This window comes from Mustela nivalis (genome assembly GCF_964662115.1).
Source record: "Mustela nivalis genome assembly, chromosome: 17".
Classification (NCBI taxonomy): Eukaryota; Metazoa; Chordata; class Mammalia; order Carnivora; family Mustelidae; genus Mustela; species Mustela nivalis.
The window spans coordinates 55,967,651-55,994,341 of record NC_139036.1 but is presented as its reverse complement, the minus strand read 5'-3'; the positions used below and the strand labels follow the sequence as shown (position 1 = coordinate 55,994,341).

General features: G+C 51.6%; 1 protein-coding gene across 11 annotated transcripts in view; it reads left to right on the top strand.

Annotated features, from left to right (window-relative positions):
* The window catches only part of LOC309850740 (CMRF35-like molecule 6), a 37,620-nt gene extending 14,829 nt beyond the window's left edge, over window positions 1-22,791 (top strand). Inside the window, exons 1-7 of one of the 11 annotated variants that reach the window (XR_014304425.1) lie at window positions 3,109-3,577; window positions 4,291-4,626; window positions 6,255-6,378; window positions 6,884-6,937; window positions 8,960-9,214; window positions 12,807-14,225; window positions 14,525-15,003. Coding sequence is in view for 10 of the 11 variants with exons in the window: in XM_082705062.1 (XP_082561188.1) it covers window positions 3,517-3,577; window positions 4,291-4,626; window positions 6,255-6,378; window positions 6,884-6,937; window positions 8,960-9,218 (834 nt within the window). In the remaining variant the exon portion in view is untranslated. Of the gene's footprint in view, window positions 1-3,108; window positions 3,578-4,290; window positions 4,627-6,254; window positions 6,379-6,883; window positions 6,938-8,959; window positions 9,601-12,806; window positions 14,490-14,524; window positions 15,004-15,449; window positions 16,968-17,483; window positions 17,820-19,518; window positions 19,598-20,103; window positions 20,158-20,663 lie in introns of those variants that run through there. The other 10 variants (XM_082705065.1, XM_082705064.1, XM_082705062.1 and 7 more) reach the window with 10 other exon arrangements.
* The last annotated feature ends 3,900 nt before the right edge of the window (window positions 22,792-26,691 follow it).

Below are 26,691 nucleotides of genomic sequence, written 5' to 3'. Positions count from 1 at the left end.
TCCCATGGTGATGGGAGCGGAGGAGTACCCAAGAGAGCTGGTGGTGAAATCCATTCTGAGTTCAAGGGCCTGAGAGCCCGGAGTACAGAGGGTGGGAAAAGACGGACGTCCCGGCTGAAGCCATCAGGCAGCAAAGGGTGAATTCCTCCTTCTCCTTCCTCTGCTGGTCATCCACTTCTACTCAGACCCTCAACAGATTGGATGGGATGAGGCCCACCCACCCCAGAGAGGGCACCTACCTCACTGAGTCCATGGATTCAAAAGTTCATCTCCTCCAGAAACATGCTCCCAGACACACCCAAGTTCATCTTCCATCTGAGCTGCCCGTGGACAGTTAACCCATCTGTGAACCATAACACCGCGGACTCAAAGCTGAAGTCAAATTTCTGTTATAATTGCTCTGTGCACCTGGTGGGTCTTCCAACTTCTCAGCTCAGCCACGAGCTGCAGAAACTGAAGTTTTTAGAAAAGGAAGACGCCCCGGGAAGTGAAAGAGAGAAGGAAGATAAGGTGGCAGGTTGAGAAGACTGAAGAAAAAGCCACAAACTGCCTAACAAACCCTCTCATTCTGCTTCCTGCTTCTCCCTCTTGCTGGCTCTTGGCCACTGTGTGTCTCTGCAGAGTCATGGTCTGAGTGAAAGACACTTGAGGAGTTGTACCAGAGGAATCTGGGTTCAAATCCTACCATCATCACTTACGATAAGCTTCTGGTCATTTTGTTACTGAGCTGTTGGCAAGGTAACTGGGGTGTGGGAGATTATGTAAACTCTTCGTTATGTGAAAAAAGACCAATAAACAGAAAATCTCCCCTCGGACATCAAGCAATTTTCAGAGGTCTACTTTCATGGTTTGAATTCTGTTTTTTAAATTTTTATGCAGTGTTACATGAGAACAGGAAATTGCACATATCCTATATACACAATTTACTGACGTTTCAGGAAATGATATGCATTCAAAGCCTCCACTCAGACCAGATCTCCACATCCCTTGGCAGGGGTCCTCTATATTGTGTCAGGGTGGGTGTGCGGTCTCCAGATATGGCAGAAGCAATGGCACACGACTTCCAAGGATAAATCATAAATATGCTGTGCCTTGTTCTTCTTGGGTCACTCTCCGTGGGAGAAGCTGGATGTCACCTCATGAAGACACTCGAGCAGTTGTATTGGGTGAGGAGGTAAGGACTCCTGCTAACCCCCAAGTGGACATGTCATCTCTGAAGCAGATCCTTCAGGCCAGTCCAGCCTTCTAATAAGTATAGCCTGGTCAACATCTTGACCACAATGTTGTGAAAGAGACACGCTGAGCCACAGTCACCCAGATAAGCCACTCTCAGATTTGTGGCTCTCAGCAAGTGTGAGATAATAAATACGTTTTCAGCCACGAAGTTCTCAGGGAATTTGTTATACCACCATAGATATTGCATCTCATTGGACCACAGCTGCCTAGGGCCATGTCTGCAGCCAATTCTGTGTTCATTAACTCAATCACTCTTTCACTCATTCTGTGAACAGTTATCAGAAGCCGACCATTGGTCACAAGGTGCAACTGGCCACTGAGTCATTGTGTGAAGAATGAAGCAGACCCTGAATGCTGCTTTGATATGAGCTCTATCCCAGTGGTGGAGATGCATAGAGACCACCAAAAGTAAACACATGACAAGATTCAGTGAACTATGCAGAAAACAGACAGGGATTGGTGGTTGAGACAACAGGGTGACCATAGGAAGAGTGTTCGGGGAGACAGGTCTCGGGGAGACCTTTCTAAGGGAGTACACCCAAGGTAAAATCTAAAGAGTAAAAAGGAAGAAGCAGTGAGAAGAGGTGGGCAGAGGATTTAAGGAGAGGGACAAAGAGATGCAAAGGGGAAGGATGGTCTCCATGGCTAGAGCATTAGGCACACTGGGGAAGGGGACCAAGATAGAAATGCAGAACCCAGCAATGGCTGGGCCACTCAGACCATGTAAGCCAAGCAAGAAGATGGGGTTTCATCTGAAGGGGATGGGACCAAGGGTGTACTGGCTACTTCTGAGTTTTGTTGAAGTGCTCTCTTGCTGATGAGTGGAGCAGAGGGAGGACAAAGCATGAGGGGACTGGGAAGGACAGGGATGTCACCATTGTACTGAGAGGAGAGAGGAGAGAGGAGAGAGGATTGCTGTAATGCCAGGAGGAAGAGAGGATTTGGGCAGATGGAGATGCTAGAAGAAATATTAATGGGGAGGAGCAGAGAGAGGAATCCCGGATGACAGGGTCTGGTTGCAACAACTCTGGGAATACTGTGGCCTTAGATCAGGAAGAGATAGTGTGGAGGAGGAGCAGATCTGGGCAGAGAGTGTTTAAGGGGAAATTGATGGACCTGGTTGTTCTGACAAGTTTGAGGAGTTGGCGTAACCCAGGGAAGTGTCAGACTCTGCACTGTGACCCACTTCCTTACCATTTCCAGCATAAACCCATCCCAAACCCATCATGTCATGAGAACAAGCCACTCGGAGTTAGGACAGACCCACCTCCCCACCTCCTGGTAAGGACCATCCCCCAACTCTGCACCTTGAAGAGGCCCCTGGTCACCATGTGAACCCAAAAGAGACACCGACCCCCAGTGCTTTGTCAGACCACCCTCTTGTTACACAACCGCCCTTTCTGCCATTGGATGGAGAGGAGAAGCCCAGTCTCAGCTTCACATGTCCCCAACATCCCATCAGCTCCTTCAGTCTCTGGACCCTCTTGTCCATTGGCAGTCTTCTGCCCTGAGAGTCACGTAGGGTGGACATTCCAAACATGAAGGAGTCAAAGTGAGGTGCACATGGGGTTGGTGATGGCTGTTCCCTTTCCATTCTTGAGACCAGGCAAACACACAGGAGGGAAGCAAGCCTGTGGGATTAGTACCTTGGTTCAGAACCCAGAACCCAAATGGAGCCTTTGAAAGCACCAGAGGTCACAGTTCCAACTTGTGTGGCCAGAGGAGAGCAGGGGACCCATGGGGACTGTGGGTGCTTGGAGCTGTAGGCTGTGGGATCCCTAACACCACTGAGGTCATGACCGATGCCTGAGATGATGGGCTGCTGGGTGCTCCACGCTGGACATGATCCATCCTGACCACAAGAAGTGTCACGTCACAGGGTGGGGACATTCCCCTGAGGAGGAAATGCTCACAGTGTTGCTCCATTGTGTGGGGCAAGTGTGGACAGTGAGAGGCGCAGATGTTGGCTGTGGAAGGGGACCACAATCCCAATCCAGTCCTGGACCAGGAGCTGTCTTGTCATCGGGATTGAGTGGATCCAGGGCACCAGGTCCAGGACTCTGACTCAACTTGTGCTGCTTCTGTCCTCAAGCTTCCTGCACCCCAACCAGCTTGAGTCAGCGTGGAAGAAGATTGTGAGAACAAACACAGGCAGGACAAGGAAGCAAAGAGGACCCAGAAAGCAGAAGTGGGCACTGCAGAGAGGACCCTCTGTGAGAGACTTGAAATTGTCCCCCTCAGGAGCCTGGCATTGCTGTGGGTGACATCTGTGCAGCAGACATGACCCCAGGGGACGGGAGGCCGTGGCTGCCTGCAGCGCTGCTCCTTCTGCAGGTCCCAGGTGAGCGGGGCTGAGCCTGGGCAGGGGAGTCTGTCCTGAATGGGAGGGAGGGAGGGTGGGGGATGGGTCTGTGGGGCAGGGGAGGGGAGGAGGACGTGGGAAAGAGGAGGGAGAGCAGAGAAGATTTTCCAATCGACCAGCACTGTCTCAGCAACCACCAGGAGAATTCAGTGCATAAAGCAGGTGAGTCGTGACCACTGTGCCAGAAAGAGCAGCCCTGACAAGATTGGGGCCTGTGACCAGCATTACTGTAGGGTCACAGTCAGAAATGACATCTCCGTGCATCACACACACACAGACACATCAGGGACACACTCACCTTGTGCCGCTCCAGAAAAGGACCTACATTCCCTCTTTCCGATCTCAGGAAGACCTTTCTCCTGTCAAGGCCTCCTCCGGACCCTAAGGGCCCTTCAGGGACTCAACGGTCAACTTGACCTGAGATCCCGTTGACCCAGGCCCCAGTGGGATGTGGGAAGAGAGTGGGGTGAGGATGGGTGGGTGACACAAGGCACCTGGGATGAGCCTCTGTGTGTGTGTGTGTGTGTGTGTGTGTATGAGTGTGTGTGTCTGTTTGTGTATATGTCCGTGTGTGTCTAGGTGGGTGTACATTTCTGTGTCCAGGGGTTGTGTTGTCTGCATACTCATAGAAGCACATGCACACCTCTGGCGGACCCCTCTGGTGAAGGGTCACACTCGGCTGTGTTTTCCAGGTTGTTGGTCTCTGCATGGCCCCCCCTCTGTGACGGGCACTGTTGGGGGATCCCAGAGCGTGCAGTGTCAGTACGAGGAGAAATTCAGAGAGACTCCCAAATACTGGTGCAAGACCCCATGTGTGAGGAGGACGCTAAAGACCGAAGGGGCAGACAGAGAAGGGAGGAAGGATCGTGTGTCCATCAGGGACCATCCTGTAAACCTCACCTTCACAGTGACCTTGGAGAACCTCACAGAGGATGATGCCGGGACATACTGGTGCGGGATCGATACATCAGGGAAACCAGGATATTTTTTTGACCGCACCTTCCAAGTTGTGTTGTCTGTGACCGCAGGTGAGCTGTGCACACCCCTCTGCTCACACCAGCACCAGGGTTGTCCGAGACTTGGGCTGATCACCCCAACCCTGGCAAGAAAGCAGTGGGATGTGGGAAGAGAGTGGGGTGAGGATGGGTGGGTGACACAAGGCACCTGGGATGAGCCTCTGTGTGTGTGTGTGTGTGTGTGTGTGTGTGTGTGTGTGTGAGTGTGTGTGTCTGTTTGTGTATATGTCCGTGTGTGTCTAGGTGGGTGTACATTTCTGTGTCCAGGGGTTGTGTTGTCTGCATACTCATAGAAGCACATGCACACCTCTGGTGGACCTGGGTGTCTCTGTGTGCCCTGACACACTCTCATGCCTAAAACTCTCCCAGGGATGGCAGCGGGAATGGCCCGGGTCTGGTGATGTCTGGCTGCCTTCCTGCCCTGACAAAGCCCTGTCCGTGTTGGAGTGCACCCAAGTCTCTTCCTGGACTTCTCTCTGTCCTCCCAAATGGGGAACAGAACCCTAGGCCATTCACTCCTCTCCCTTACTGGCTGCCCAGGACCCCGGGGCTCTAACAGGACAACACTATGTTCTGGATGGTTCCTCAGTGCCAGCCTCACAGCTGTGATCCTGGGGTTCTGCACCAGCCTCGACAGGGGCCAAAGAAGGAGCCCTAGTACCCTGATTTGGAGCTTCTGTGAGCATTTGGGGAACACCCCTCCCTCTGGCTTGACGCTCCCATGCCTTCCGTCATTTCCATAGGAGGGAACCCGGAGAAATAGCTGAAAGCTCCGCTCAGACAAAGGAGGGGAAAAAGGAGAAAAAGGAGTTCATAGGTCCGATGGCCCCAAATATACTTCTATGTACTGCAAAGAATTCTTTACTAGAACCCTGTTTTTCTTTCCTGAGACCCACATGGAGGTCATCCTTCGGAGTGTTCAGGTTTGGTCTTGTGTTCTTACTCCGATGTTGGCCTTGGCTCCTCCGGCGTCCTTCCTGCAGGGCGTCTCTGTCACACGGGGCACTGCCCTCCCAGGCCCCTTGTGGGCTCCTATTTAACAGCGAGGAGCTGAGTGTCCTCGGACACCACCGCCTGGAAGAGAAAGACCATTGTCCAGCTGGCTTCAGGGCAGGGGACTTTCTGTGTGGTGCCCTGGGTGTGTGTCTGTCTCACTAGGTCTTTCTTTCTGTCTATCCTTTTGTCCGGTGGCCACCCAGGTTCACAGTTCTGTCTGAGAGTTCCGGGCTGACCCATCATTCAGTGTGGACTCTGCTGAGCACCCTGTTTCATGGTCCTCACTCCAGACATCAGCCCTCCCTGAGGACACGGCCCCCACTCCCAGCTCTGGATCAATCTCTGCAGAGGAAAGCTCAGGCCATCCTCTGCCAGGAGAAACCAGGGGCAGGGTGGCTGAGCTCAGAGCCCTGAGCTCCTTCCACACACTGTCCCATGCCCTGCTGGGAGATGCTCTGCCTCTGAAATCGCCCACCTGGCCAGGGTGCACCTGCAGAGAGGGCCGGGGAGGCTGGACTTCCGGGCAGTTCCACCTGTCCAGATGTCCTGAGTGTCCAGGGCTATGTGAGTCGGAGCCACACAGCTGCCAGAGAATGGGAGAGCTCGGGGGAGGACAGCAGGACTGACATGTCTTTCTCCTCCAGCCAGCACTGCAACCCCCAGCTCTGTGAGGCCCCCCAGCACTCCAGGTCTTCACAGGACACTGCCAGCCCCCACATGGGACACTGCGACCCGGCAGGAGTCCTCCACTTCCAGCCAGCGCCCTGGGTAAGGGACTAGCAGCTGGAGACCTTTGACACGTGGGTGATTTCTGGGGAGCACAGAGGACAGAGCTGTGTAGGTGTGACTGTCGTGGCCTCAGTCCCACACTTACTTACCAATTCCACACCTAACGGTGGAAGTCCTACATGTGCGGGGCGCCCTTCTAGGGATACAACCCCGGGCCACCGAGACACAGTCCTGCTCTGACAAAAGCTGGGAAATTCACACCGTGGACGACTCAACCTGAGAACAGATGGGTCAGGGAGAGCATGTGTGGAGAGTGATGGGGGTGGGATCGCTTACAATACACAATGATCAGGGAGTCCTGGCCGGTGAGAGGACATTTCCCTGGAGTCCTGTAGGGTTGGGGGAGCCGACACTCAGGTATCTGCAGAAATCGGGCTCCGGGGACAGGGAAGACAAGTGCCAGTGTTGTGCAAAGGGGGCCTTCAGGATCTAGCCCAGGCCAGGAGCTCAGGGGGCCCTGAGCTCTCTTCCCTGCTCCTCCCAGGCCCTCACTGGAGAGTCATCCTATTGAAGACCAGACCACAGAGGGAGAGAAGAGGTGAGTGGGGTCATTCATTCCCTCCATCATTAAACACTGAATCTCAAGGCTAAGGTTTGGAGGGACCGCACAGGTGCCAGACGGACCCTGGGACTAAAGCAAACACTCCATTCCCTCGTGGGAAGTACCGGGGATGGGAGAGCAGACATTAGACAAGGAACCCAGTACCGATTTCTAGTCCAAACACAGGGTCACTGCCCATGGGGAGGGATTAGATAGAACACTTTTCCCAGGCCAGGTCCTGCCTGCTTCCTGGGGTCTCCTCATGTCACTCCAATAGCCAGGCCCTCTCCATGTCCACATCTTGTCTCAAGGGCAATTGTAAGCCTGAGGGTCACAGAAGTGGTCTGATAATGGGGCGATCCCAGCCATGGACCCACTGGACCTGATTTCCTTCCGGACTGCTGTGGCCTCAGGACATGGACACAGGGACAGAGGGACAATGCAGGGCACCAGGGCATTTCTGTAAAGATGGGGCTCACTGCCTGTCACCGTGTCCCCCACAGGTCCCTACTGATCAGCATCTACTTTCCTCTCCTTCCTGGTCTTGCTGGAGGTGCCCCTGGTCCTGAGCATGCTCAGTGGGGTCCTCCATGGGAACAGGCCTCAGAGGGCATCTGGGGGGAGGTGGCTTCAGCCTGATAAAGCCAGTAATGCCAACTGCCCATTAAAGGATAGGAAGAGGGGGTGCACGGGAAGACGGTGGGCATGACGAAAGGAATCCAGATTCATTGAAACCAAATGACAAAGAGCCTGTTTGGGTTTGGATTTCCTCAAATCAGATGGGGAGACAAGGACTTAGGTGCGATTAGTCTATGGAATGGTGATCCCGGGAAGCATAAAAAGGGAACGAGGGGATGGGTAAAGCCAATGAAGCGGGCTTTGATGGAGGAGCTACCACAGGGCAACTGGGCTCCGTCACTGGGTCACTGGGTGTCCTCGGAGATGCTGTGTAGGACGCACCCCACAGATGTCCCACCGGCCCTGAGGAAGCTGAGGCAGTGATCAACATCCATCTGTCCTCATGTGGGGAAGATGGTGGGGCTTCCTGTTGCTGACAGAAAATGAGGGACGTCCCCTTATCTAGAGAGAGTAGTGCAGGCAGAGAGGCTTCTTATACTCTCACAGAGTGATGAGGGAAGGCCCCTCATCTGGAGAAAGAGTCTGGCAGGCAGAGGGTCCCTCCTGGGGACATGGATTCTGTGGCATTTCTGGCCTATTCTGCTCAGCAAGCCGAACTCTCCTACAGCTAAAGAGAGTCCTCAGGCAAAGAGGTGAGGGAGCTGGAGGGGGGAAACCACTGGCCGGTCCAAGACTGTCCAGAGCTGGCCTGGAGTTCAAGTGGGCAAAGAGGATATGAGCCAGGGTGCCAAGTGGGTGTGCAAGAGGGTCCCAGTGTGACCTTGGAGAGGACATCCGTCAAACCACAGGCTGAGAGCCAGGGGAGGGGCTGGCGAGGTGGAGAGCTTCTAGAAAGGTCCCGTGTGGGGAGGGGACACAGCATTTGTGAGGAGCTGGTGTGGGGACAGTTAATGGGACCCACAGGTGAGGGGACTGGCCATGAGCTGAGCTTGGGGTGGTCACATCTGGAGGCTGATGAAGGTTGTTGAGCAGTTTCAGCAGAAGAGCTTCTCCAGCGATCATACTGAAGCTGAGTCCAGACTATGTTGAGAGAGGAGAGCTTTTATAAGGTAGCATTTCACCCTCAAAATCTGCCCCCGCAGGAGCAAGGGAGTGTTGAGGGTTGTGGGTTTAGAGGGCGGTTTTGGGGAGCCAGAGCCTCCTGGGTCCCATCTTCTCCCATTCTCTCCATTCCTCCCCACCACACCCTCAAGTGTCTGCTGTGTCCTGATGATCAAGGTCAAGTCTTGAATGGAGGACACAAGACGGGCCGGACCTTCCAGCTTTGAGGCTGATATTAATTTCTGAGACCACATGACCTGAGCACAAAGGCAGGTGGGGACAGAGCCTGGGCCTCATGTCCAGGAGAAACTCCTGCCAGTCACCGTGTCCCTCCTACAGGTCCCTGCTCAGCAGCGTCCACTTCCTGCTCCTCGTTCTGCTGAAGGTGCCCCTGTTTCTGATGATGCTCAGTGCCGTGCTGTGGGTCAACAGGCCTCAGTGGGCAATTTGTGGGCACCAGAGTCAGCCTGATGAAGACAACCTGCAGCCCTCCTTGCCCATCGATATCCTGTCCAGAGACAACACCACGCAGACCAGAAGAGGAAGAACTTCTGGCCCCAGACCTGTCTCCTCTCCCCTTATTGCCAAAAACTGGTAACAAACAAATCATTCAATACTTGAGTGAAGCAATGAGATCCATCACTCACACAAGTCGATGTGTGTGGTGTTTTGCTGGGAAGAATGGGGGAGGGATGCCCTAGGACTCGTAGCTTGCTGGTGCACAGCCCAGGTGACCAGAGAGCCCGAGGTGAGGGAAGGCCTGCTTCTCCATGACCTTGTCCTCCTGAGAACCCCCAGTGCTGGCTCTCAACTCAACATTCCTTCCTTCCTACAACCACTCACCAAATATTCACCTAAAGCCTGTGTAGCACCAGCCTAGTTTCTAGGTGCTGGGATGAAAGCAGTCAACAAAACAAGGCCTTTCTATTCGAATGGGTGTTTTTGAAAACTAAATAAAGAATAATGGTTTATAAGAAGAAGTGTCTTGAAGAGGAATGGATGAGAGTTCAATGAATGGGGTGACAGGAGTAGACTCTTTATGATGATGATGATGATGTTCAGTTAACCACTGTAGAGCACATCATTAGTTTCGATGTAGTGCTCAGTGATTCATTGGTTGCATGGAGCACCCAGTGCTCATCACAACACGTGCCCTCGGTAATTCCCATCACTGGGCTACTGCATTCCCCCACCCACATCCTCTCTGAAACCCTCCCTTTGTTTCCCAGAGTCCATATTCTCTCAGGATTTGTCTTCTGTTGGGTGAGAGCCTCAGGCTGTTGAGGGAGGGAAGGTTGAAGGTCTCAACAAAGGCAAAGCTCCGGGCAAGGGAGGGTCCTGAGAGGCCAGTGGGCAGGAATCTGGGGGTCAGGTAGATGGATAGGCAAGGCCAGCAGAAGGAATCCAGCAAAGAATTATGCACCGTGAGGGAGTGAGTTTTGTTCCAAGTAGAGAAGGCTGGTTCAACGTTGAAAACTGAATCACTGCGTTCCACCATACCAAAGTAACGAGGAAAAAAATCATAGAATCATATCAAATGACACTGGAAAAGCCTATGACAACCTCCAATACCCACTCATGATCCAAAAGAAACTCATAAAAATAAGAGTATTTTCAAGAAGGAATTTCTTAGTTTTAACAAGGAAAAAGAAGGAATTTCCTTGACGGGATGAAGATCACCTAAAAGAAAAATACAGCTAACATTAGAGTTAGTGATCAAAAACTGTGTTTTCCCTGTACGACCCTGAGCAAGCAGAGATGCCCTCTCTCGCCATGTAGTCATCTCAGCCGTGGAAATTCTGGCCATTGCAGTAGGTCAGATAAAGAAATTAGGGGATAGAAAATGGAAAAGAAGAATAAAGCTGTCCCTGTGTGCAGATGACATGTCTATGTAGAAAATCTCAAGCAGGGGCACCAGGGTGGCTCAGTGGGTTAAGCCTCTGCTTTCAGCTCAGGTCATGATTCAGGGTTCCAGGATTGAGCCCTGCATCAGGCTCTCTGCTCAGCAGGGAGTCTGCTTCCCCACTCACTCTGCCTGCCTCTCTGTGTACTTGGGCTGTCTTACTGTCAAATAAATAAATAAAGACTTAAAGAAAAAAAGAAAATCTCGAGCAATCTACAAAACCTCATAGAACTAAGAGGTGGGTTCAGCAGGTCATGGGACATAAGATGAACACACATCAGTCAATCATATGTCCATAAACTAACAAGTGAACATATGGAAACCAAGATTAAAAATGCATTCCATGTGCACTTACTCCAAAGAAAATGAAATCCTTAGGTATAAGCATAACCAAATATGTCCTAGATATGGATGTCCAAAATGGCAAAATGCTGTTGTCTGAAATCAAAGAAAATTTATATAAATAGAAGGCCATTCTCCCTAAACCCGAGTTCTCATCCTTCTGACTGAAAACCAAATATCCTTCTTCCATGAGGCTCCAGAATTTCCGTGAACTCTGGTCCTCTGTCTGGAGGGATCACGACAGGCCTTGATACTCGACTACAAAATACATTTCTTTTTTTTAGTTTTTTAACTTAAATACAGTTAATTAACATATATTGTATTCCTAGTTTCAGAGGTAAGAGTTAGTAGGTGTCAGTCTTCCATCACACCCAGGGCTCATTACATCACGTGCCTTCCTTAATGTCCATCACCCAGTTACCCCATCCCCCCAACCCACTCCCTTCAGCAAACCTCAGTTTGTTTCCTATGCTCAAGAGTCTCTTATATTTTGCACAAAAGGCATTTCTAGTTCCCAACCTCCAGGATGAGGAGGAAGGTAACACCCAGAGCGCACTTGGGGCAGTTCTTCAAGTCACCAAAAGATGGCGATAGTGACCATTTGCAGAACTTCCGGTCTTCCCATCTGCAAAGACTTCAAAATAATTCTCCTCTAACAGGATTGTTTCTCAGCTGCTCAGTCCCCTCGGATGATTCAAATGCTCTGATTCTAGCCATCCCAGGGGGTAGAACTAGACCCACTGTATCCTGATGACCTTTCCTCCTCCGGCTCAGCCGCACAGCCTGCTTCCCTCCCCAAGCCCCATCCTGCGCAGCACCCTGCACTGTGTCTCCCTTGGGCTCAGCTAGAGGTGGATCCAGACATTCACAGTCCAGAGCTCGAGATGCAAGCAGGGGTCTTGAGCCCAAAGGGTAGTTCAGACTAGAATAAGTCAGGACCCTCACCACCTGTGCCCAGGGGAGGGTACAGAACCAGGCAGAGAGACAGGACACCGTGGTGCCTGGGTGACTCAGTGGGTTAAAGTCTCTGCCTTCGTCTCAGGTCATGATCTCAGGGTCTTAAAATCTGAAAGAAAGAAAGAAAGACAGACAGACAAGACACCTCTGATTCTGGCCCAGCACTTCAGATTTATAAGGAAGCAGTGCCTCATGTCGCTTCTGGAATCCATACTCCCTGGAAGAGGTTGACAGACCCAGTGCCCCCTCCTGACCACGGTCAGATGACATGGACCTTGGTATGGTGATATCTGGATATGCTTCCTCTTATTGCTCAGGAGTGAGGGAAGTAGCTCTTTCAAGGACTCCCTGGGATCCGTGCCAGCGAGGTCTAAGGAAAAGGTGGCTGAGGGGATGGGAAACAAGGAGACAGAGGTGCCAGGACCAAGAAGATGGGAAGAAATGGGCAGGAGGTTGGGGTGGGAGGGTCTATCTTGCAGTGCAGGGAGAGAAGTCTGCCCTTTGGCTCTGGCCTGGCCTCCTGTTAGCAACCTCAAAAGTCATCTTTAAGATTATGTCTAAATTGAATTATCAATACAATCACAGGGCTGCCCTGACTTAAATGTTCATCCTGCTATTTCGACATGTGTCTTATTCCAAACAACCATGAGTGAACTAACTTTGTGATTCAGGAATCATTTTTCTAGACCAATCAGTTATGCCCTATGACCACTTGCATGTCCAAAAGTTGATCCATGAGCACAGCACGCCCATGAGCCGTGGGCACACAGCGCAGGCACCTCTCCCGGTGTTCTGGACATAAGCTGGTGCCCATGGGGACACTGTCCGAGACTGGGGACACTGAGGCTCCAGGTGTAGGCTGCCCGGGGAACTCTTCATCCTCCTGGCTAACATTGGGACCCAAGCCAAACTCTTACCTCTCCCCACTCTCAAATAGCCCAGAATTTTTGTAACCTTACTTTGACATCCCTCTTTTTTTTTCAGATGCTGAGATCTTCATCAAAAAAAAAAAAAAAGTCTCCCAGACGTCTGTGAACCTCACAGAGACTCTAAAGCCAAAGAGGAGTAAAGCAGATCCTTCTGATTCCAGCCCAAGGAAAGGCAGTAACATTTGCCTCTAACTTGGCCTTTGCTTCATCACTATTTCCCTCGCAAAACGCAGGCCCAGTTCACCGGGGGGTGGTCCCCATGCTCTTCCATGCTCAGCGTGCTGACATCCTAAGTGTTTTCTCTGTATTTCTCTGTAGCAGCCCTTGAAACACCTACATTCCATCAACTCTAGGAGATGTCCTGGCAGGTCACGCTGCAGGGAGAGGAAGTGATGAGGTTTTGGATCTTCCTGTTGAGTCCTCATTCAGGGATCTTCCTGAAAGAGGTCCTCGTGTGCAGGCTTGGGGTTGAAGAAGTCGATTGCCACAGGGTCAAATACACACGTGTATCAGTGAGGGTTCTCTGGACAAACGGAACCAGTAGGAGAAGCCTGCCTACGACGAGTTCCTTAAAGGAATAGGCTCCCGTTGTGATGGGAGTTAAGGAGTACCCAAGAGATGTGGTAGTGAAATCCATTCTGAGTTCAAGGGCCTGAGAGCCCAGAGTACAGAGGGTGGGAAAAGATGGACATCCCAGCTGAAGCCGTCAGGCAGCAAAGGGTGCATTCCTCCATTCTCTGCTGGTCATCCACTTCTACTCAGACCCTCAACAGATTGGATGGGATGAGGCCCACCCACCCCAGAGAGGGCACCTACCTCACTGAGTCCATGGATTCAAATGCTCATCTCCTCCAGAGACTGCTCCCAGACACACCCAAGATCATCTTCCATCTCAGCAGCCCATGGACAGTTAACCCATACCGTGAACCATCACACCGCGGACTCAAACCTGAACTCAAATTTCTGTTGTAATTGCTCTGTGCACCTGGTGGGTCTTCCAACTTCTCAGCACAGCCAGGAGCTGCAGAAACTCAAGTTTGTAGAAAAGGGAGATGCACCAGGAAATGAAGGAGAGATGGAAGAGAAGGTGGTGGGCTGAGAAGACTGAAGAAACCCTGAGTCCTTGTCAAGTTTCTTAAGATGTGTTACAATGGCCACCAGCTGCCTAACAAACCTTCTCATTCTACAGACCCTCTCCTGGGTCTGAAGATGGTGCTTCTCCCTCTTGCTGGTTGCTGGCCACTCTCTGCCTGCCAGCATCATGGTCTGAGGGAAAGGCACTTGACAGTCAAACCAGAGGAATCTGCATTCCATCCTGATATCATCACTCAAAATGTGCTTCTGGCTAGATTATTGGTGTCTGAGCTTTAGGCAGGGTAACTAGTTGCGGGGAAGATTATGGAAACTCTTTGCTATGTGACAGAAAACCAATGAACATCTACACTCCCCACCCAAATGAAGCAAAGTTTCAGAGGTATACTTTCGTATTTTCATGTTTGGTTTTTAAAATCTTTTACGGGAGTGTCACAGAGGAACAGCAAATTGCACAAAGATAAACACACAGATATCTGATATTTTAGGAATCATATCCTTTCACAGCCTCCACTCAGACCAGATCTCCACATCCCTTGGCAGGGGTCCTCTATATTGTGTCAGTGTGGGTGTGTGGTCCCCAGATATGGCAGAAACAATGGGACATGACCTCCAAGGATAAATCATAAATATAATCATAAATATATTCTGCCTTGCTCTTTTTTGGATCACTCTCTGCAGGAGAAGCTGGATGATCATGCAGACACTTGAGCAGTTGTATTGGGGGAGGAGCTAAGAACTCCTGCTAACCCCCAAGTGGACGTGTCATCTCTGAAGCCGATCCTTCAGGCCCTTCCAGCCTTCCAATGAGTCTAGCCTGGTCAACATCTTGACCACAATGTTGTGAAAGAGACACACTGAACCACAACCACCCAGATAAGCCCCTCTTCGATTTGTGACTTTCAGGAAGTGTGAGATAATGAGTATTTATTGTTTCAGCCACTGAGTTCTGGGGGAATTTGTTGTACCACCATAGATATTGCATCTTGTTGGAGCACAGTTGTCTAGGGCCATGTCTGTAACCAATTTTGTGTTTATTCATTCACTCAATCACTCATTCACTCATTCTTTGAACAGTTATCAGAAGCCGACCATTGGTCACAAAGTGCAGTTGGCCACTGGCTCGTTGTGTGATGAATGAAACAGACCCAGAATGCTGCTATAATATGTTCTCTATCCCAGTGGGGGAGATGCACAGAGTACACCCAAGGAAACTTACGGACAAGGTTTGATGAACTATGGAGGAAACAAACAGGGGATGGTGATTGAGACTAAAGAGTGATCCTAGGAAGAGTGATCGGGGAGGCCTTTCTAAGGGAGTACATCCAAGGTGAAATATATAAAGAAAGATGGAAGATGCAGTGAGAAAATGTGGGCAGAGGATCCAAGGAGAGGGACAAAGAGATGCTAAGGCCCTGGGGAAGGATGGGCTCCGAGGCTAGAGCATTGGGCACATTGGGGAAGGGGAGCAAGATAGAAATGCAGAACCCAGCAGTGGCTGGGCCACTCAGGCCATGTAAGCCAAACAAGGAGAGGGGGTTTCATCTGAAGGGGATGGGACCAAGGGTGTACTGGCTACTTCTGAGTTTTGTTGAAGTATTCTCTTGCTGATGAGTGGAACAGAGGGAGGACAAGGCACCAGGGGACCGGGAGGAATAGGTATGTCACCATTGTCCTGAGAGAAGAGAGGATTGCTGTAATGCCAGGAGGAAGAGAGGATATGGGCAGGTGGAGATGCTAGAGGAAATATTAATGGGGAGGGACATAGAGATGAATCCTTGGTAATGGATCTGAGTGCAATAACTCTGGGAATACTGTGGTCTTAGATTGGGATAAGATACTGTAGTGGAGGAGCAGATCTCTGTAGAGCATGTTTAGGGGGAAAGTTGATTGACCTGGTTGTTCATGACAAGTTTGTTCATGACAAGTTCATAACCCAGGCAAGATGTTGGGTCCTGCACCATGACCCATCTCCCTACCATTTCCAGCGTAAATTCACCCCAGACCCATCATGTCATGAGAATTAGCCACCCTGAGTTAGGACAGACCCACCTCCCCACCTCCTGGCAAGGACTTTCCCCCAACTCTGCACCTTGTAGAGGCCCCTGGTCACCATGTGAACCCAAAAGGGACACTGGCAGCCAGTGCTTTGTCAGACCACCCTCTCGTTACACCATGGCCCTTTGTGCCACTGGATGGAGAAGAGAAGCCCAGGCTCAGCTTCACATAGACCCAACGTCCCATCAGCTCCTTCAGTCTCTGGACCCTCTTGTCCACTGTCAGTCCTCTACTCTGAGAGTCACAGTAGAGTGGACTTTGCAAAGAAGAAAGAGTCAAAGTGAGGTGCGCACGGGGTTGGTGATGGTGGTTCCATGTCCATTTTTCAGAACAGGGAAACACACAGGAGGGAAGAAAATCTGTGGATTTGTACCCTGGTTAGAAACCCAGCACCCAAATGAAACTTTTGAAGGCATCAGAGGTCACAGTTCCAACTTGTGTGGCCAAGGAGAGCAGGGGTCCCATGGGGATTGTGGGTGCTCGGAGCTGCAAGCTGGGAGTTCCTAACATCACTGTGGTCACCGCTGATGCCTGAGAGGATGGACTGTTAGGGGCTCCACCCCGGACATAATCTCCCCTGACCAAAAGGAAATGACATGTCATGGGGTGGAGACATTCCCCTGAGGAAATGCTCATAGTTTTGCTCCATTGTGTGGGGCGCCTGTGGACAGTGAGAGGAGCAGATGTTGGCTGCGGAAGGAGACGGCCATCCCAGTCCAGTCCTGAACTAGGAGCTGTCTTGTCATCGGGATTGAGTGGATCCGGGGCACCAGGTCCAGGACTCTGCCTCAGCTCGTGCTGCTTCTGTCCCACAGCTTCCTGCACCCCAACCAGCTTGAGTCAGCGTGGAAGAAGTTTGTGAGAACAAACAAAGGCAGGACGAGGAAGCAGAGAGAACCCAGAAAACAGAAGTGGGCCCTCCAGAGAAGACCCTCTGTGAGGAGCCTTGAAATCATCTCCCTCCAGGAGTCTGGCATTTCTGTGAGTGACGTCTGTGCTGCAGACATGACCCCAGGGGACAGGAGGCCGTGGCTGCCTGCAGTGCTGCTCCTTCTGCAGGTCCCAGGTGAGCGGGGCTGAGCTGGGCAGGGAAGTCTGCCCTGAGTGGGGGGGAGGGAGACAGGGGGACAGGGGTGTGAGGCAGCCCAAGGGGAGGAGGAGGATGTGGGAGGGAGGACAGAGAGCAGAGAAGATTCTCAGATGGACCAGCACTCCTCAGCAGTGACCAGGAGGATTCAGTGCATAAGCGGGTGAGTCATGTCCAGTGTGCGAGAAAGAGGGACCCTGACAAGCAGGGAGGCCAGTGACCAGCATTATTGTAGTGTCACAGTCAGAAATGATGTCTCCGTGCATCACACACACACACACACACACACACACACAACAGGGACACACTCTCCTTGTGCCACGCCGTGAGTAGGGAACTACTGCTGTTCCCTCTGGTCTCAGGAGAGGCCCTCACTCCTGCCAAGGCCTCCTCCAGACCTTGAGGGCCCTCAGGGTCTCAACAGTCAACTTGACCTCAGATCCCCCTTGACCCAGGCCTCTCTGGTGAAGGGTCACCCTTGGCTGTGTTTTCCAGGTTGTTGGTCTCTGCTTGGCCCCACCTCCGTGATGAGCACCGTGGGGGGATCCGTGAGAGTGCAGTGTCAGTACGAGGAGGAATTCAGAGAGAATGACAAGTACTGGTGCAAGAGCCCATGTGTGAGGAGGACGCTAAAGACTGAAGGGGCAGACAGAGAAGTGAGGAAGGGCCGTGTGTCCATCAGGGACCATCCTGCAAACCTCACCTTCACAGTGACCTTGGAGAACCTCACAGAGGATGATGCTGGGACATACAAGTGTGGGATTGATACATCAGTTGTCCAAGGGTATTTTCGTGACCGCACCTTTCCAGTTTTGGTGTCGGTGGAACCAGGTGAGCTGTGCACACCCCTCCCCCGACACCAGCACCAGGGCTGCCTGAGACATGGTCTGATCACCCTGGCCCCAGTGGGAAAGCAGGGGGGACGTGGGATAGAAGAGCGGGGTGAGGATGCAGTGGGTGAGCACACCCACACCAGGGGTGTGCCTGTGTGTGTCCACGGATGTGTGTATGCGTGTTGTGTCTGTGTCTGTGTCCATGTGTGTCTAGATCTGTGTGCAGGCGTTGTGTTGTCTGTACACTCACACAAGCACATGCACACCTCTGGCTGACCTCAGTGCACCCCGTCCTGACACACTCTCACACCTAAAGCTCTCCCAGCGTGGGCAGTGGGAATGGCCCTACTCTGGGGACAGGTGTGCCTTCCTGTCCTGCCAAGGGTCCTGACCATGCTGAAGGTGTCTTGAGCCTCTTCCTGGACCTCTATCTGTCTTCCCAATGGGGAACAGGCTTCCCGTAGGGTACAGGCTCCTCTCCCTTACTGGCTGCCCAGGACCCTGGGGCTCTAACAGGGCATCACCGTGTCCTGGATGGTTCCTGAGCACCAGCCTCACAGCTGTGATCCTGGGGATCTGCACCAGCCTCAACGGGGGCCCAAGAAGGAGCCCCAGACCCTAACGTGGGGCTTCTGTGAACATTTAGGGAACACCCTGCCCCTCCAGCTTGACCCTCCCCCTTCCCTCTGTCATCTTGTCCCCACAGGAGGGAACCCAGAGAAATTGCTGAAAGCTCCCCTCAGGCAAAGGAGGTGAAAAAAATGAGAAAAATGAGTTCTCAGCTCCGATGGCCACAAATATACTACCACGTTCTGCAGAGAATTCTTTACTAGAACCCTGTTTTTGTTTCCTGAGACCCACATGGAGGTCATCCTTCGGAGTGTTCAGGTTTGGTCCTGTGTTCTTACTCCGATGTTGGCCTTGGCTCCTCCGGCATCCTTCCTGCAGGGCGTCTCTGTCACACGGGACACTGCCCTCCCAGGCCCCTTGTGAGCTCCTATTTAACAGCGAAGGGCAGAGTGTCCACAGACACCACCGCCTGGAAGAGAAAGACCATTGTCCAGCTGGCTTCAGGACAGGGGACTTTCTGTGTGGTGCCCTGGGTGTGTGTCTGTCTCACTAGATCTTTCTTTCTGTCTATCCTTCCATCCCGTGGCCACCCAGGTTCACAGTTCTGGCTGAGAGTTCCGGGGCTGAGTGCACTGAGTGCAGGACCCATCATTCAGTGTGGACTCTGCTGAGCCCCTGTTTCAAGGTCCTCACTCCAGACATCAGCCCTCCCTGAGGACACGGCCCCCACCCCCAGCTCTGGATCAATCTCTACAGAGGAAAGCTCAGCCCATCCTCTGCCAGGGGAAACCAGGGGCGGGGTGGCTGAGCCCAGAGCCCTGAGCTCCTTCCGCACACAGTCCCTTGCCCTGCTGGGAGATGCTCTGCCTCTGAAATCGCCCACCTGGCCAGGGTGCACCTGCAGAGGGGGCCGGGGAGGCCAGAGTTCCAGGCAGGCCTGGGTGTGGCTGTGAGCGGATGTGGAGCCCAGACACCTGTCCAGATGTCCTGAGTGACCGGGACTATGTGAGTCGGAGCCACACAGCTGCCAGAGAGTGGGAGAGCCCGGGGGAGGACAGCAGGCCTGACCTGTGATCCCCCCAGCCACACTGCAGCCCTCAGCTTTGCGTGGCTCACCAACTTTCCAGATTTTTACGTGACCCTGCCCGCCCTCCCATGGAGCACCACGCCCCTGCAGGAGTCTGCCAGTTCCAGCCAGCGCCCTGGGTAAGGGACTAGCAGCTGGAGACCTTTGACACATGGGTGATTTCTGGGGAACACGGAGGACAGAGTTGTGTGGGTGTTACTGTCGTAGCCTTGGTCCCAGACTTATTTACCAATTCCACACCTAACGGTGAAAGTCCTACCGAGTGCTGGGCGCCCTGCTACGGATATAGCCCTGGGCCACCGAGACACAGTCCTGCTCTGACAAAAGCTGGGAAATTCACACCGTGGACGACTCAACCTGAGAACAGATGGGTCAGGGAGAGCATGTGTGGGGAGTGATGGGGGTGGGATCGCTCACAATACACAATGATCAGGGAGTCCTGGCCGGTGAGAGGACATTTCCCTGGAGTCCTGTAGGATTGGGGGAGCCGACACTCAGGTATCTGCAGAAATCGGGCTCCGGGGACAGGGAAGACGAGTGCCAGGGTTGTGCAAAGGGGGCCTTCAGGCTCTAGCCCAGGCCAGGAGCTCTGCGGGCCCTGAGCTCTCTTCCCTGCTCCTCCCAGGCCCTCACTGGAGAGTCATCCTATCGAAGACCAGACCACAGAGGGAGAGAAGAGGTGAGTGGGGTCATTCATTCCCTCCATCACTAAACACTGAATCTCAAGGCTAAGGTTTGGAGGGACCACACAGGTGACAGACGGACCCTGGGACTAAAGCAAACACTCCATTCCCTCGTGGGAAGTACCGGGGATGGGAGAGCAGACATTAGACAAGGAACCCAGCACCGATTTCTAGTCCATACACAGGGTCACTGCCCATGGGGAGGGATTAGATAGAACACTTTTCCCAGGCCAGGTCCTGCCTGCTTCCTGGGGTCTCCTCATGTCACTCCTATAGCCAGGCCCTCTCCATGTCCACATCTTGTCTCAAGGGCAATTGTAAGCCTGAGGGTCACAGAAGTGGTCTGATAATGGGGCGATCCCAGCCATGGACCCACTGGACCTGATTTCCTTCCGGACTGCTGTGGCCTCAGGACATGGACACAGGGACAGAGGGACAATGCAGGGCATCAGGGCATTTCTGTAATGATGGGGCTCACTGCCTGTCACCGTGTCCCCCACAGGTCCCTACTGATCAGCATCTACTTTCCTCTCCTTCCTGGTCTTGCTGGAGGTGCCCCTGGTCCTGAGCATGCTCAGTGCTGTCCTCCATGGGAACAGGCCTCAGAGGGCATCTAGAGGGAGGTGGCTTCAGCCTGATAAAGCCAGTAATGCCAACTACCCATTAAAGGATAGGAAGAGGGGGTGCACGGGAAGACGGTGGGCATGACGAAAGGAATCCAGATTCATTGAAACCAAATGACAAAGAGCCTGTTTGGGTTTGGATTTCCTCAAATCAGATGGGGAGACAAGGACGTAGGTGCGATTAGTCTATGGAATGGTGATCCCGGGAAGCATAAAAAGGGAACGAGGGGATGGGTAAAGCCAATGAAGCGGGCTTTGATGGAGGAGCTACCACAGGGCAACTGGGCTCCGTCACTGGGTATCCTCGGATGTGCTGTGTAGGACGCACCCCACAGATGTCCCACTGGCCCTGAAAGCTGAGGCAGTGATCAACATCCATCTGTCCTCATGTGGGGAAGATGGTGGTGCTTCCTGTTGCTCACAGAAAATGAGGGACGTCCCCTTATCTAGAGAGAGTAGTGCAGGCAGAGAGGCTTCTTATACTCTCACAGAGTGATGAGGGAAGGCCCCTCATCTGGAGAAAGAGTCTGGCAGGCAGAGGGTCCCTCCTGGGGACATGGATTCTGTGCCGTTTCTCGCCTGTTCTGCTCAGCAAGCCGAACTCTCCTACAGCTAAAGAGAGTCCTCAGGCAAAGAGGTGAGGGAGCTGGAGGGGGGAAACCACTGGCCGGTCCAAGACTGTCCAGAGCTGGCCTGGAGTTCACATGGGCAAAGAGGATATGAGCCAGGGTGCCAGGCGGGTGTGCAAGAGGGTCCCAGTGTGACCTTGGGGAGGACATCCGCCAAACCATAGGCTGAGAACCAGGGGAGGGGCTGCTGAGGCAGAGAGCTTCTAGAAAGGTCCCGTGTGGGGAGGGGACACAGCATTTGTGAGGAGCTGGTGTGGGGACAGTTAATGGGACCCACAGGTGAGGGGACTGGCCATGAGCTGAGCTTGGGGTGGTCACTTTTTTCAGCAGAAGAGCTTCTCCAGCGATCATACTGTAGCCGAGTCCAGACTATGTTGAGAGAGGAGAGCTTTTATAAGGGAGCATTTCACCCTCAAAATCTGCCCCCGCAGGAGCAAGGGAGTGTTGAGGGTTGTGGGTTCAGAGGGCTGTTTTGGGGAGCCAGAGCCTCCTGGGTCCCCTCTTCTCCCGTTCTCTCCTTTCCTCCCCACCACACCCTCAAGTGTCTGCTGTGTCCTGATGCTCAAGGTCAAGACTTGAATGGAGGACACAAGACGGGCCCTTGGTGCCGGACCTTCCAGCTTTGAGGCTGATATTGATTTCTGAAACCACATGACCTGAGCACAAAGGCAGGTGGGGACAGAGCCTGGGCCTCATGTCCAGGAGAAACTCCTGCCAGTCACCGTGTCCCTCCTACAGGTCCCTGCTCAGCAGCGTCCACTTCCTGCTCCTCGTTCTGCTGAAGGTGCCCCTGTTTCTGATGATGCTCAGTGCCGTGCTGTGGGTCAACAGGCCTCAGTGGGCAATTTGTGGGCACCAGAGTCAGCCTGATGAAGACAACCTGCAGCCCTCCTTGCCCATCGATATCCTGTCCAGAGACAACACCATGCAGACCAGAAGAGGAAGAACTTCTGGCCCCAGACCTGTCTCCTCTCCCCTTATTGCCAAAAACTGGTAACAAACAAATCATTCAATACTTGAGTGAAGCAATGGGATCCATCACTCACACAAATCCATGTGTGTGGTGTTTTGCTGGGAAGAATGTGGGAGGGACGCCCTAGGATCGTAGCTTGCTGGTGCACAGCCCAGGTGACCAGAGAGCCCGAGGTGAGGGAAGGCCTGCTTCTCCATGACCTTGTCCTCCTGAGAACCCCCAGTGCTGGCTCTCAACTCAACGTTCCTTCCTTCCTACAATCACTCACCAAATATTCACCAAAAGCCTGTGTAGCACCAAGCTTGTTTGTAGGGGCTGGGAAGAAAGCAGTCAACAAAACAAGGCCTTTCTATTCAAATGGGTGTTTTTGAAAACTAAATAAAGAATAATGGTTTATAAGAAGAAGTGTTATGAAGAGGAATGGATGAGAGTTCAATGAATGGGGTGACAGAGGACAGGAGTATACTCTTTATGATGATGATGATGATGATGATGTTCAGTTAACCACTGTAGAGCACATCATTAGTTTTCGATGTAGTGCTCAGTGATTCATTGGTTGCATAGAGCACCCAGTGCTCATCACAACACGTGCCCTCGTTAATTCCCATCACCGGGCTACTGCATTCCCCCACCCACATCCCCTCTGAAACCCTCCCTTTGTTTCCCAGAGTCCATATTCTCTCAGGATTTGTCTTCTGTTGGGTGAGAGCCTCAGGCTGTTGAGGGAGGGAAGGTCGAAGGTCTGAACAAAGGCAAAGTTCCGGGCAAGGGAGGGTCCTGAGAGGCCAGTGGGCAGGAATCTGGGGGTCAGGTAGATGGATAGGCAAGGCCAGCAGATGGATCCAGCAAAGAATTATGCACCGCGAGGGAGTGAGGTTTGTTCCAGGTAGAGAAGGCTGGTTCAACGTTGAAAAGTGAATCACTGCGTTCCACCATACCAAAGTAACGAGGAAAAAAGTCATAGAATCATATCAAATGACACTGGAAAAGCCTATGACAACCTCCAATACCCACTCATGATCAAAAAGAAACTCATAAAAATAAAAGTATTTTTAAGAAGGAATTTCTTAGTTTTAAGAAGGAAAAAGAAGGAATTTTCTTGACGTCATGAAGATCACCTAAAAGAATTAGAGTTAGTGATCAAAAACTGTGTTTTCCCTGTACAACCCTGAGCAAGGCAGAGATGCCCTCTCTCGCCATGTAGTCATCTCAGCCATGGAAATTTTGGCCATTGTAGTAGGTCAGATAAAGAATTGAAGGGATAGAAGATGGAAAAGAAGAATAAAGCTGAAAAACAATCTGAGGGGTTTGAAGTAGTGGGGGGGTGGGAGGTCGGGGTACCAGGTGGTGGGTATTATAGAGGGCACGGATTGCATGGAGCACTGGGTGTGGTGAAAAAATAAAAATAAATAAATGAAAAAAAAAAAAAAGAAAAAGAAAGCTGTCCCTGTGTGCAGATGACATAAATGTCTATGTAGAAAATCTCAAGCAGGGGCGCCTGGGTGGCTCAGTGGGTTAAGCCTCCATGTTTAGCTCAGGTCATGATCTCTGGGTTTTAGGATCGAGCCCTACATGGGGGGGGGGGGGTCTCTGCTCAGCAGGGAGTCTGCTTCCCCATTCACTCTGCCTGCCTCTCCGTCGACTTGGGCTGTCTTACTGTCAAATAAATAAATAAAGTCTTAAAGAAAAAAAGAAAATCTCGAGCAATCACAAAACCTCATAGAACTAAGAGGTGAGTTCAGCAGGTCATGATATACAAGATGAACACACAGCAGTCAATCACATGTCCATATACTAACAAGTGAACATATGGAAACATAAGGAAACAAGTGAACATATGGAAAATGCATTCCATGTGCACTTACTCCACAGAAAATGAAATCCTTAGGTATAAGCAGAACCAAATATGTCCTGGATATGGATGTCCAAAATGACAAAATGCTGTTGTCTGAAATCAAAGAAAATTTATATATATAGAAAGCAATTCTCCCTAAACCTGAGTTCTCATCTATTTGACTGAAAACCAAATATCCTTCTTCCATGGGGCTCCAGAATTTCCGTGAACTCTGGTCCTCTGTCTGGAGGGATCTGGAGGGATCATGACAGGCCTTGATACTCGAGTACAAAAGACATTTCTTTTCTTTAGTTCTTTAACTTAAATGCAGTTAATTAACATATATTTTACTCCTAGTTTCAAAGGTTAAGAATTAGTAGGCGTTAGTCCTCCATCACACCCAGCGCTCACTACATCACGTGCCCTCCTTAATGTCCATCACCCAGTTACCCCATTCCCCCCAACCCACACCCTCTAGCAAACCTCAGTTTGTTTCCTATGCTCAAGAGTCTTTTATATTTTGCACAAAAGGCATTTCTAGTTCCCAACCTCCAGGATAAGGATGAAGGTAACACCCAGAGCACACTTGGGGCAGTTCTTCAAGCCACCAAAAGAGGGCGATAGTGACCATTTGCAGAACTTCCGGTCTTCCCATCTGCAAAACTTCAGGTCTTCCCATCCGCAAAGACTTAATAATAATTCTCCTCTAACAGGATTGTTTCTCAGGTGCTGAGTCCCCTGGGATGATTCAAATACTCTGATCCTGGCCACCCCAGGGGGTAGAACTAGACCCACTGTATCCTGATGACCTTTCTTTCCTCCTCTGGCTCAGCCGCACAGCCTGCTTCCCTCCCCAAGCCCCATCCTGCGCATCTGCCTGAGCTGTGTCTCCCTGGCCTCAACTAAGGTGGATCCAGACATTTACAGTCAGAGTTTGCGATGCAAGCAGGGGTCTGGAGCCCAAAGGGTGGTTCAGACTAAAATAAGTCAGGACCCTCACCACCTGTGCCCCGGGGAGGGTACACAACCAGGCACAGAGACAGGACACCGGGGTGCCAGGGTGGCTCAGTGGGTTAAAGCCTCTGTCTTCGGCTCAGATCATGATCTCAGGTTCTTAAAATCTTTAAAAAAAAAGAAAGAAAGAAAGAAAGAAAGAAAGAAAGAAAGAAAGAAAGAAAGAAAGAAAGAAAACACCTCTGACTCTAGCCCAGCCCCTCAAGCTTTATTGAGAAGCAGTGCCTACATGGCTCTTCTGGAATCCATACTCCCTGGAAGAGGTCGATAGACCCAATGCCCCCTCCTGACCACGGTCAGCTGACATGGAACTTGGTATGGTGACATCTAGCAATGCTTCCGCTTATTGTCCAGAAGTGAGGGAAGCAGCTCTTTCAAGGACTCCCTGGGATCCGTGCCAGCGAGGTCTAAGGAAAGGTGGCTGAGGGGATGGGAAACAAGGAGACAGAGGTGCCAGGACCAAGAAGATGGGCAGAAATGGGCAGGAGGTCGGGGTGGGAGGATCTATCTTGCAGTGCAGGGAGAGAAGCCTGCCCTTTGGTTCTGGCTGGCCTCCCATTAACAGCTTCAAAACTCATCTTTAACATTATGTCTAAATTGAATTATCACTACAATCACAGGGTTGCACTGACTTAAAGGTTCATCCTGCTATTTCTACATGTGTCTTATTTAACCAACCACGAGTGAAATAACTTTGTGATTCAGGAATCATTTTTCTAGACCAATTAATTATGCCCAATGACCACCTGCATGTCCAAAAGTTGATTCATGAGCACGTCTAAAGGCAGTCGGCACAGCTCAAGCACCTATCCCAGTGTCCTAGAGATAAGCTGGTGCCCATGGGGACACTGTCAGAGACTGGGGACACTGAGGCTCCATGTGCAGGCAGGCCATGGAACTCTTCATCCTCCTAGCTAACATTGGGACCCAAGCCAAGCACTTTCCTCTTCCCACTCTCAAATAACTCAGAATGTTTGTAACCCTACTTTGATATCCCTCTTTTCTTCAGACACTGAGGACTTCACAAAGCAAAAGTCTGCTGAGAGGGCACCCACCTCACTGAGTCCACAGATTCAAAGGCTCATCTCCTCCAGAAACATGCTTCTAGACACACCCAAGATCATCTTCCATCTGAGCCGCCCGTGGACAGTTAACCCATACCGTGAACCATCACACCTCGGACTCAAACCTAAAGTCAAATTTCTGTTGTAATTGCTCTGTGCACCTGGTGGGTCTTCCAACTTCTCAGCTCAGCCAGAAGCTGCAGAAACTCAAGTTTGTAGAAAAGGAAGATGCACCAGGAAATGAAGGAGAGATGGAAGAGAAGGTGGTGGGCTGAGAAGACTGAAGAAACCGTGAGTTCTTATCAAGTTTCCCAGTATGTGTTACAATGGCCAGCAGCTGCCTGACAAACCCTCTCATTCTGCAGACCCTCTCCTGGGTCTGAAGATGGTGCT